The sequence below is a fragment of the Corylus avellana genome, chromosome ca3 (genome assembly GCF_901000735.1).
Source record: "Corylus avellana chromosome ca3, CavTom2PMs-1.0".
NCBI lineage: Eukaryota > Viridiplantae > Streptophyta > Magnoliopsida > Fagales > Betulaceae > Corylus > Corylus avellana.
Window position 1 is genome coordinate 924,343 of NC_081543.1, and position 11,258 is coordinate 935,600.

At 36.0% G+C, this 11,258-nt stretch overlaps 1 protein-coding gene across 2 annotated transcripts; it reads left to right on the forward strand.

Annotated features, from left to right (window-relative positions):
* The first annotated feature begins 3,457 nt into the window (after positions 1-3,457).
* Positions 3,458-10,278, forward strand: LOC132175384 (DEK domain-containing chromatin-associated protein 1-like). Of its 2 annotated transcripts, none has more exons than XM_059587325.1 (11): positions 3,458-4,220; positions 4,298-4,331; positions 6,476-6,555; positions 6,664-6,723; positions 6,887-6,997; positions 7,083-7,163; positions 7,262-7,342; positions 8,622-9,132; positions 9,545-9,642; positions 9,729-9,759; positions 9,858-10,278. In XM_059587325.1, the coding sequence occupies exons 1-11, from the start codon at positions 3,735-3,737 to the stop codon at positions 10,025-10,027; spliced, it is 1,743 nt and encodes a 580-aa protein (XP_059443308.1). In that variant the 5' UTR covers positions 3,458-3,734; the 3' UTR covers positions 10,028-10,278. The 2 variants fall into 2 exon arrangements, with proteins under 2 accessions (XP_059443308.1, XP_059443307.1); XM_059587324.1 differs by having other exon boundaries at positions 3,459-4,220; positions 8,616-9,132.
* Positions 10,279-11,258: the final 980 nt, after the last annotated feature.

Here is an 11,258-nt window from a genome sequence, read left to right on the forward strand (position 1 = left end):
CCTGGTCAAGTCTCGGGCAGGTCTTGGGCAAGTCCCATACAGGTCTCGGGCGAGTCCCGGTCATGTCCCGGGCAAGTCCCGGTTAGGTCCTGGGTAAGTCCCTCCGGGTTCCCGAGTGGGTCCCGATCAAGTCTCGGACGGGTCCCGGTCAAGTCCCTGGTAGGTCCCGGGCGATTCCCGGTCAAGTCCCGATCAGGTCCCGGTCAAGTCCCGGGTGAGACCCGGACAAGTCCCGACGAGGTTATATACGGGTCTTGGCAAGATCCATCAATTTAAGAATGAGATGCTCATAGTCGAAAAATGGTTTACGGTTTTGAAAACCGTAAACCATTTTCCTAAAATTAAAGAATAATTTTCGGTCAAAGGGAAAATATTTTTCATTGACCACTATTTTACGTCGAGGTAAACACCGTAAAATACGGAAATCATTTTTTGTAAATCATTTTACGTCGAAGTAAACAGAGCCTAAATGTTTTGAGCAACCACACCACATATATTTTTGAGAATGGGGTTATTAATAGAATTACTCCGGCCCGGATTGTGATACTTATAGTAACAAGTATGGTTAGACTAGTAAATTTTGACATAATTAGTAAATTCAACATTAAATTATCGAACAATAGTTAAGGAGTATGGTTCATTTAATTACATTGATCAAATTATGATTGGCCTATATATTCTTATACACACATGTCTCAACACAATCCAAATCCGACTCATAACATTTTAGGGTTCACAATTTTTTATACGACCCGTAAACTTGAAACGAAATTAGTGAGTCATAGTTAATAGGTCTTACCCATTTAATTAAATTTGATAGGTTATGATTGTTGTATATGATTTTATATTCGTACCTTAACACAATCTGAATCCGATAAGCAAATACAAATTACCACCCTAAGTAAAGTCCAAATCTTTTGAAATTGTCTTGGAAATATATATAAATACTATTGGTTTGGAATATGGTTTGATATCATATAACTTTTAATACAATCTCCTTGTAAAATTATGTGACAGTTTATACGATTGTTATGTAGTCCTATATAGGTGAAAACGTTAGGTAACAAAATTTGACAAGTAAATTTAAAATATATGACATAATAAGTGTCACGTGATTCAAATTATGAAATGTTTGTAATAAGAATATTGTATATATTATTAATATTTGCAATGAGTTTGTTGTTTGTCACTGATATTCTTATTTTGACACCAAAAAAAAAAAAAAATTGCAACAACTTGGCAATAAACATATGTTATCCCTACTAATTATGTAGGAACGACTTTATGTCTACACAAGGGGAGTGAAAAGGGAAAGATAATTCGAACTAGTAATATTTGCTTCATGTGGCGTGATTCCCAGTCAATTAATCTATCAACGAATGTGAATACTCATAGTCAATGTAACAAAGCAATGTCCTTACTTAATGAATAAATATATAACATAATTGCTGAACCCTTATTATATGCACACTGATAATATATGGGAAGAATGTGTTGAATAAGATAAAATGGGTATAGTCTCAAATAGTTAGCTCTAACCAACATGTAAAGAACTACATTTTACAGACATTGCATGCCTATTTTGTTCTGATTATTGTCGATATGACGTTTCTCTATCATTTAAAAGGAAAAAAAAAAATTGTTTATTTCAAATGTAAGTTTTGTTCAATCAAGTGTAAGCTAAATGGAATTATAAGTATCTATTTTGGAAGGTTTTATCTAAAATTTAGAGAGCAAAAAAAAACAAAAGTATGTAATGATCTCCACGTCTATGAAAATAAAAAAACGCAGGCAATTTAATCATTATATTACAAATAAGTTCATTAGCTTCATAGTTTTAGATGATGACTATTAGAAATAAAATCATTAGCTTCATAATTGTAGATGATACTTGTAAAAAATGACTTTCACAGTCACGAAAACTTTACCTCTTTTTTTTTTGGGTCTATTTTTCTATTCAATGTTGGGGAAAGGGAATTACAAGAAAATAAAAAATACAAGGTTTTCCTAAGAACCGTGTTGGGAATTGATCAAATAAATGACCCGACATAACAAACAAACCGAAACCGCCAAAAGATGGCCTATTCAAAGGCAAAGTTTCGTAAATAGAACAAAACTTGAAATAGTTTGTCACACGACCATTAGTAGTCGAGTGAGGAAACTAAACAAGACCATAAGTGGTCAAAAGAAATAGGGATAACTTTGTCAAAAGAAGAAAGAAAAAAAAAATGGCAACACAACAAACTAGAAAGAAAAACAAAGAATAGAAAATTATAGAGAAAAATAAAAAGATAGTAAATAAAATCTTAGAACAGTAGATCCGGCAGATGCTATAGTGGAGGAAGGCGGTGGGGACATGATAAAGGATCAGTATGTAAGTCACTCGCTGAAGCATGGAAACCATGTGCCGGGAGGTAGAGTAGCACCACAGGAGACTAGAGACAGCAGCAGGAGGCAGTAGGGGTTGTCAAAAGCAGCATGGGGCTTCCCACATGTTTACAAGTAAGATCTACTCACAAGCGTGTGTTGCTTGGATGACGATTTGGTGTGGGGGGCTTGTGATCACGATGGAATGGAGCGTCTAAGGGTGGAGCGTCCTAAAGTTCATAGATATGATTTTGAAAAAAAAAAAAAATCTCAATCCAAAAACTTCAAGAAGAGTGCGAAGCCAAGGTTGAGGACGGTGGATCGGGGCTGGAATTGAACAATTTGCGGTGGGGGAGATGCCAACGGAGTTGTTGAATCGAGAGAGCTTGTCAAAGGTGATTGATAAGCCTCCGAATAGGTGGATAGGGCCTCCAAAGAGGTGAGAAGGGGTGGGGGAAGGAGGAAGTGGGGAGAGGAGGGGAAAAGTGGGGAAGAAACCCCCTCCTCCCCGGCTGCTGAAGACTAAAAAAGGGGATAACGTTTTCTTTGAGGAGAGAGAATGGAGTGTTTCATAACATGTTTGGGTCTCTCATAAAAACTCTACTTTGTTTTATATGATATCGATTTTGAAAACATTTTTTTTTTGTTTTCAAATAAAAAAAAATCATTTTTTTTTTCAAAATCATCAATAAACAATTTAAAATACAAAATATTTTTCAAACACATACCACAATAATGTAACCATTTTTTTGAGAAACCCAAATACATGGAAAGAAAAGGTCATGCCACAATAATGTTCACAAAGGTCATGTTTAGAATACTACAAAACTCTTGTACAATTACGATTATTATACAGATTGTTGTACATGATAAGTGGTATTATTATGTGACTTTCTATATTTTTTAATAATTATATAATAAATATAACAAGTGTCACGTCCAAATATGACGCACTGTTAAAGTGTGCCCAAAAAACAAACAAATGCCTACAATTATCCGAAAGTTCCCTATTGGGTAACAATCCGTATTTTGATTTTTGGGTTTTGGCTTTGCGGGACGAGACTAGACTTTAGAGTTTGTGTCTTTGAAAAAACAAGAAGAGATACAAAAAGAAAGAAAGAGAAAAAACCCACCCAAGCCCGCCCACAAATTTGACATCAAATTTTGAACCCCCGCTCTTCTTACACAGCCCGCCCTAAAAATCCCCAATTTTTCTTTCATTTCCCCTAAATCCCCAAAATCAAACTCTCAGAGCTAGTAGTTTTAGGGTTTCTTCCAAAACCCCAAGCCCTAGGGTTTTAGCAATATCTCTGTCTCTCTTTGATTTTCGCTATTTGGTGTTTCTCTGCTGTTGATTGGGTGTGCTCATGGCGTCGGAAACCCTAGAGGAGAAGAAATCAGAGGACGAAGCTCCTCCTGCCGAGGAAGACAAAGCGGAGCTCAAGGCCGAAGCAGAGGAAGCTAAGGAAGAGAGCAAAGAAAAAGAAGAAGAAGAAGAAGAAGAAGGAGAGGAAAAAGCCAAGAAAGAGCAAGAAGATCCGGCTGAGAAAGAAGAAGAGCCCGAAGAAAAAGACGTTGAAGCTAAAGGCCAAGAAGAAAGCAAGGAGGTGGGGGAAGGCGAGGCGAGCAAGAAAGGGAAGAGAGGTCGGAGGGGGAGTTCCAAAAAAGACCAGAGTGAGCTGAGGAAGAAGAAGAAGCAGAGCGAGGAGTCAACCGAGGAGGAGAGGAAGGAACCGGTTACACCTGCGAGCGAGAGGCCAACTAGGGAGAGGAAAACGGTGGAAAGGTACTCAGTGCCGTCCCCTGGGAGGTCTGCCAGGTCTTCGGCGAGCAAAGTGTTGTCGATTGAGAAGGTATGGAGTGTAAAGTTGCAGTCTTATGACACATTTTGATATGCTCTTGATTTATTTTTGGGTTTGTGGGTTTGCAGGGTCGCGGTACGCAGCTTAGGGATATTCCGAATGGTATGTTTTGGTTGCTTTCTTGGCGTGTTGAGCTTCTAATTGTTGTTGGGTGGTGCGGTTTTATGGCATTTGTGGTTGATGGATTGGGAAAGTTTATGATTTGGTGAAACGGGTAGTTCTTTATGCTTCATTTGTATCATTAGCATGCCTTCTCGTTTTTGAAACTTGAAAGATGAAAATGCAGATATTATATTTGTCCCCAAGGATAATTTAATTGGCGTTATTAAAAGGAGTTAGGCGGGATTTTATTTTAGAATTATACTTGGTCCGCATAGATAAACGTTATAGTTCTGTCCCTGACTGCAAGGCTGTTGCTCTCATAAATTTATATGATTTTGGGGCATGGGTATGACTAGATATTTGAAATTCAAAATCTTTTTGCTAATAGTTTTTTTTTTTTTTTGATAAGTAGTGATTAGTCTTGTGGCTTTTAGTGCGCTTTATCAAATATATTGCTCGTATTTTTTATTTTCTAAAGCTTAAAACTATACTATTGCATGCAAACCTTGGAAGAATAGGGTAATGTTATACATGGATTGTGTACTACTCACCACGAGCATTGGTTTTCAAGAGATAAATTATCACACGAACTTCATGGTACTAAATGTGGAGTTGTAGGAATACATCCTTAACGTGTAGTAGCACTTTACTTTTATATCTATCACTGATACACAAATTGTATCATATTAATTAGTATTTGATGCTTTGTATTAACAGAAAGTAGAGTATCAAAGTAAACCCAAATTTGAAGTACTTATTAGAAAAAAAAGTTTTTTGTTGGTGAAACTAGGGCAATTATGCTTTTTTATCTTTATTGCTTTTGTTTGGGTAGGAAATATCAGGGATTGATTCAGTTGCTGTGGGAAAATGGTTGCTGTTAGATGGTGCAAAAAGATCTGTGTCTTATTCTTATTCCTGACTCACTCTTCTGTTGTTCAGGGAGTTCTGTTGTTTTTTCCCCTTATTTTTCCTCCCAATGATAATAGAAAAATAATTGCAGAAATTCATAACAATTAGATTGCAGAATCAGCTGGACAAGTTTGATGCACACACACACCACACAATATTCCTCAAAGGTGTTGAGGTTTGATGGTGTCATCATAGTAATTTTATGTCTTGGAAGATCTCTACAGAGGAGATGGTTTTCGTTTGTAGGGTCATACAGTCCCACACCTTGTAGGGTATATGGACTATAAAAAAATAACTAGGTTATTTTAGTTTGTCAATGGGAATTGGAAGACAGTTCACTTGGTGTGTTCTGTCCTTCCTAACACCAAGAATCATAATTCATAGCTAATCTCTTTCCGTACTCTTAATATGCTTTAATCATAACCACACTGTTTGAATGGGGGTCCTCTCAATCTCATGGTAACAAAAACTGTCACTAGGCTAGGACTTTCATTGCTATAGTCCTTAACTTGCGGCTGGGGTGCAGCAGTCTAATGGCAGCACTGAACTTATGTTATAAAAAAGTCATGCTGGGAATGTATTTGTCAATTTAGGTGCACCAGCAAATAATCTAAGTGAAGCTAGGATAGAAAAGTTTGTTTTTCTTTTTCCTTTTTAGGGGGTGGATTTTGATAGAGAATATAAAAGTTGTATAGGGAATTTATTGTATTTTATGATTATATTCTATTTCATTGTAAACATTATTTTTGCTAACAAAAAAATAAAAGAAAATAAAAAGAAATTGCTAGTGATTCTTTCGTTCATCAATGGAAAAACTAGCGAGCATTATAGCCTGAGGGAATGTCAGATGAACAATTAAAATTTGGTAATCTAAATATGTGAGGTACCTTCTTTTGGAGTCTGAAATACCTAAATATGTGAGGATTTTTTTTGGAGTCTTAATATGCCCTTGGGATTGGAGGATGCAGCGAGTAAATGCAAAGAAGGAATTTGAGGGCAGGTGTTATATTCATTATTATGTACTTTCATCTGGATCTTAATAAATTATTATTTTTTAGTTTAATTTCAATACGGCTTTGACATATCCAAGAATGTTCTGAATGTTGAGAGGGAGAGCTTGTCAGCTATTGTTGTTCACAGATTATTATGTTTTTGGGCATGTAATTTACTTCTATTCAACTTTTTTGTTACAGCAGCCTGGCCTATTTTTTGTCTGATATTGTAAACTGTTTCAGTGGCTTTCAAGTTGTCCAAGAGAAAAACTGACGACAACCTGCAAATACTTCATACAATACTTTTTGGAAGGAAAGCTAAGGTGACCAACCAATATGGTTTCTTGGTTTGGTTGTTTTGTTTTGACTTTCATCAGATGATTGTTACCAGATTTTCTTTTGAGGTATTAATTGTTGAAATTGTTGTCTAGGCACAAATTTTGAAGAGAAATATTGGCCAGTTCTCAGGCTATGTGTGGACGGAGAACGAGGTATTTTTTGTTAGTTGCAGACATAATACTTGTTTCATCATTCTTGCTGATTTCTGATTACAATCTTGTTTTTTGATGAATATAATCTTCTTGTATATCCATGCATATAGTTTTATGTTAATTTGATACTGAGAAACTATGCTTTTTATTTGCTCTACTGCAGGAAAAGCAGAGGGCAAGGGTGAAGGAGAAACTTGACAAGTGTGTTAAGGAGAAATTGATGGATTTCTGCGATGTGCTTAATATTCCAATAAGTAGGTCTGGTGTGAAGAAGGTAAGTCGTGGTAGAATGATACTTATAATTGTATCTTACAATTTATCAGTTAACTAACATTTCGTTACCTTGTCTGTGATTTCAGGAAGAACTCTCTGTGAAGTTATTGGAGTTTTTGGAATCCCCCCATGTGACAACTGACATTTTGCTTGCTGATAAAGAGCAGGTTTATTTTACATCATTGCTTTGTGTAGTATCGAGCACTAGGTGATGTTAAGTAGCCAGGGTAAGGTTGCTGAGGCTTGTTTCTCATATGAATTTCAGAAAGGTCAAAAGCGTAAGAGGAAGGTCACACCAAGCAAATCTGCTAGCTCTGGAGAAGCATCTGCAGAAGCAGAACCCAAGGTTTGTCTCATTTGATTAGATTTATACTCAACTATTTAGTTGCTTCATCTTGATGCTGGAACTTTAAACGGAAATATTTTTCTTTAATGCATTGATATCTGTTAAACACTTCTATTGGTGTGACCTGCATTTGTCGTTATTTGATCTGGTTGCTGAGGATATCTCGTTTTAATAACGGGAACATCTAGTTTTGACACTAGAATGTAATTCTGACCCACTTGAAACTTTCATGTGGTGACGATGTTACTGCTCATTTTGTGATCATTATCTTGAGATTGCCATCTATAGTTGATAAGTTTGAACGTTTGGTTAATCAAAGGAAAAAGAGGAATAATTTATTATACTTTTCTGAATCATTTATTTTAGTGCAGCATTTAAGTTTCAAAGTTAAGAAGTTTGTTATGTTGTTTGTGTGCGCCCAAGTTCCCTTTTGCTGTTAATTTTACCTTTAAAAGTGGGAATTCTCAACAAAATACAGTATGTTGGTGTAGGAGAGACTTAATTAATCGAAACACAAGGTGGGTGGGATGCCTTTGAGACTCTTAAATGGATTAGGGTGATCACTGATGGTCATGTCTCTATTAGCTGCATATCTGCTGCACTGTTTGTCCCCTTTCTTGCATTTGAAGTTAGATGGGGGACCACACTATTGCTTTGACTTTTTTTAATAAGATGCATATGAACATCTAAAACACAAATAAAAAGGTTGTGTGATTTCGGTATTCTTAAATGGTGTTGTGTATTATGCTGAAATGGGCAAAGAGGAACACAAATGAGACTTAAGAAATAGGAATTTGGTTCTGTATGAAGGTGCATAACATTACGTACTGATATTTTTAGGAGAGTAATTGGGAGTGTGCTTTGCCTTTGATATCTCTCTCTCTCTCTCATACTTGTATACACATTCTCATGTATACTATTTGCCTGATACTTGATACATTCAGTCGTGATGACCTCAGCGATATGTATATGTATCGATCTTCTTTCTCCCTGAAAGAGGGCCCCCAAAAAAGGAAAAGTGGATTAGTTTATAATTCAGCTCACTGCATTGTGCTTGATGATTTAGTTTGGTTTTATAACTTTTCCAGATTCTCATGAATAAGTGTTCACGACCGAGGATATTCTGCCAAGGCACTTAATGTAATTGATGATTGATGTAGTTTTCTCTCTCTCTGTTAATCTTTGTTTTTTAATGGGTATCTTGTGTGCATGTTTATGTCTGTCCATCTCATTGCATGTTCTTGTCATTTGCTTTCTCCCATTTTGCCTCTAGAAACAGAAACAAACGCCTCAAGTTACAAAACAGAAAAAACAGTCGTCTGAAGTTGAGGAAGAAGATGACATTGATGATAAAGTTGAATCTTCTGATGTAAAAGACGAATCTCATGATGACGATGACAATGAAACAATGCCAAATGAAGAAAGTGACCATGAAGAAAGTAAATCGGAGGAAGAAGATAAACAGGAGGAGCAGGTGTCAAAAAGCTCTTCCAAAAAAGTTCAGAAGGATGGTTCTGTGAAAAAAGTGAAAGAGAAACCCATACCTGTAAAAAAGGCTACCCCTGCCAAGACTCTGAAAACTCCTGCAAAATCTACAAAAAAATCTAGGTCAGCTTCGAAAAGAGGTGCTAGTGATGCTGATGGAACATCTGGCTCACATTCAAAGCCAAAGGGATCGACATCTAAAAAACAGAAAGTTGAAAAGGGAAGCCAGAAAGACGTTAAAGAGAAAGATTCAAGTAAGAAACAGCGGACCAAGACCCCAACAAAGGTCTCAAGCAAGGATCAAGGTTCGTTGCCCTCCTCCCCCCTAATATAAATGCTTGTTTTAATCCTCCGAAGATTCTTATACATGGTTTTTGACAATTCAAAATTTGATTTTGTTCATTTTTTTATTGAATTCTTGCTGCTACTTGACATTTTTTGTTCATATATATTGGGGATTTTATCCGCATCTTATAGCTGTTTACTCTTTTGGGGAGATGATTTATCAGAATTAAATTTTATGCATTTAAGAAAATCACAAGTCCCAGAAAAAAAAGTGGTTAGTGTGAAATTTGTTTTTTACTCAGTAAACTATGATGCATTAAATCATTGAAGGTTCCATTAGCATTTTTTTTTTTTTTGATAAATGCTTCGTTTCCTAGGACGAAATTGATAGAGCCTCTCACCTTCTGTTTTTCAAATTTGTCCTCAAACTAGGAAAGGGCCAAACTAGGAAGAAGGCAAAGGCAGAACCCAGCAGAGAGGAGATGCATGCTGTAGTTGTTGAAATTTTGAAGGAAGTGGACTTCAATACTGTAAGTAGCACTTTTATGTGGTATCACATAGATTGATTTGTTTAAGTTTCGTCATGTCATTCTAAAATATACCGTGTCACATGCAGGCAACTTTATCTGATATTCTCAGGCAGCTTGGTATGGTCACCCTTCGTTTATTTTTGGTCCACCTAAATCATAACAATATATATATAGTTTAACTTGGCTGACTTTTGAATTTTGAATGTAACTGTTAGGTTCCCACTTTGGTGTTGATTTAATGCATAGAAAAGCTGAGGTGAAGAAAATAATTACTGATGTGATAAATAACATGACTGATGAGGAAGAAGAAGGAGAGGAGGCTGAGGAGAATGCTGAGGCTGGTGATGATGCAGACAAAGATGGAGACAAGGATGAGGATGCTTAGTTTATTGGACCAGGCCAGAAAAATTTCTCTGGCAGTTGAAGCATAATATTTGAGCCATGTAGTGCATTCTTCAAGTAGATCATGTTTCTACTGGGGATCCTTTCGATACTATGATTGACAAACTACAGTTGATGTCTAGATATCGTGACATTTTGCCATATACATTTACCCACCTGAGTTTCTTTGTACCATATAAATTAACCTCTTTTGTTGTACTGATGATCTGTATGAACTTCATTTCTTTTTTTTTTGGTAGTATCTCTTTCCTTACATAAAAGTTGTGTTATGACGTGACAATTTTCTTCATTCCTTGCATTAGTCATTGTTAAAAATTTCAGATAAAAAATTCAAAGGCCAAAGTGATCCACCTCTCCAATTATTGCAAACGCTAAGCAGGAACGGTAAGGGGAGCACAAACAAAATCTTTGCTTTGGCTTCGTATCGGATTAGGAATGCAAAAGCTTTTCGTTTAACCAGAGACTTGGGAAAGAAAGAGCTATGCTATTGATTGGCCCTTTTGTGACTTCGAATCAAGGCCTTTGTCAAGTGAGTCATTACAACAAGAAGAGGAAGAGAAATAATGAGGAAATTGTCATAAGGATGTTCAATGTATTTCAATGGATGAGATTTTTTATTATTATAATTATTTCTATTTTTTAGTATTCTTTTCTAAAGTTGTTTTCTCGAAAATATTTTTTTTAATTAAATTATTAAAAAAAATAGTAATTCGCACATACCGCAGCTTAAATGAATTGAACCCCATAATTTAGATTGTGACAAATGGTCTGGACGGTGGGTTAGGAATGGCCAATATCAATCAAATTTGTGTTATGGAAACAGACATGAGAATGATTTATTTTGTTGATGTTGTTGATAACCTCATTATTATTATTATTAGCGTTGGGCACTTGGGTCCAGTCCAATTTACAAGTACATTACATTCTTCTTCGAATCAATGAGGCACTCGATTTTCTTCGCCATCCTCAACTGGTAGATATGCATAGTTTTCTAGCCACAGTGATGAATAGGTCTTCATTACTCTCAGCTATAATAGATGATCCATCCTTTTCTAGCATAGAAAAATGAGTCTCCCCCGTCATTGCTGTCTGTTATCTAGAGATATGTTCGAGTGGTTTACGTGTTAAATGTTATATGATTGGTGAATTGTCACGTGCATTTGTAATAGAGTTATAATAAAAGCTGTAATAGACTTCTTTTATGGCTTTTCTTT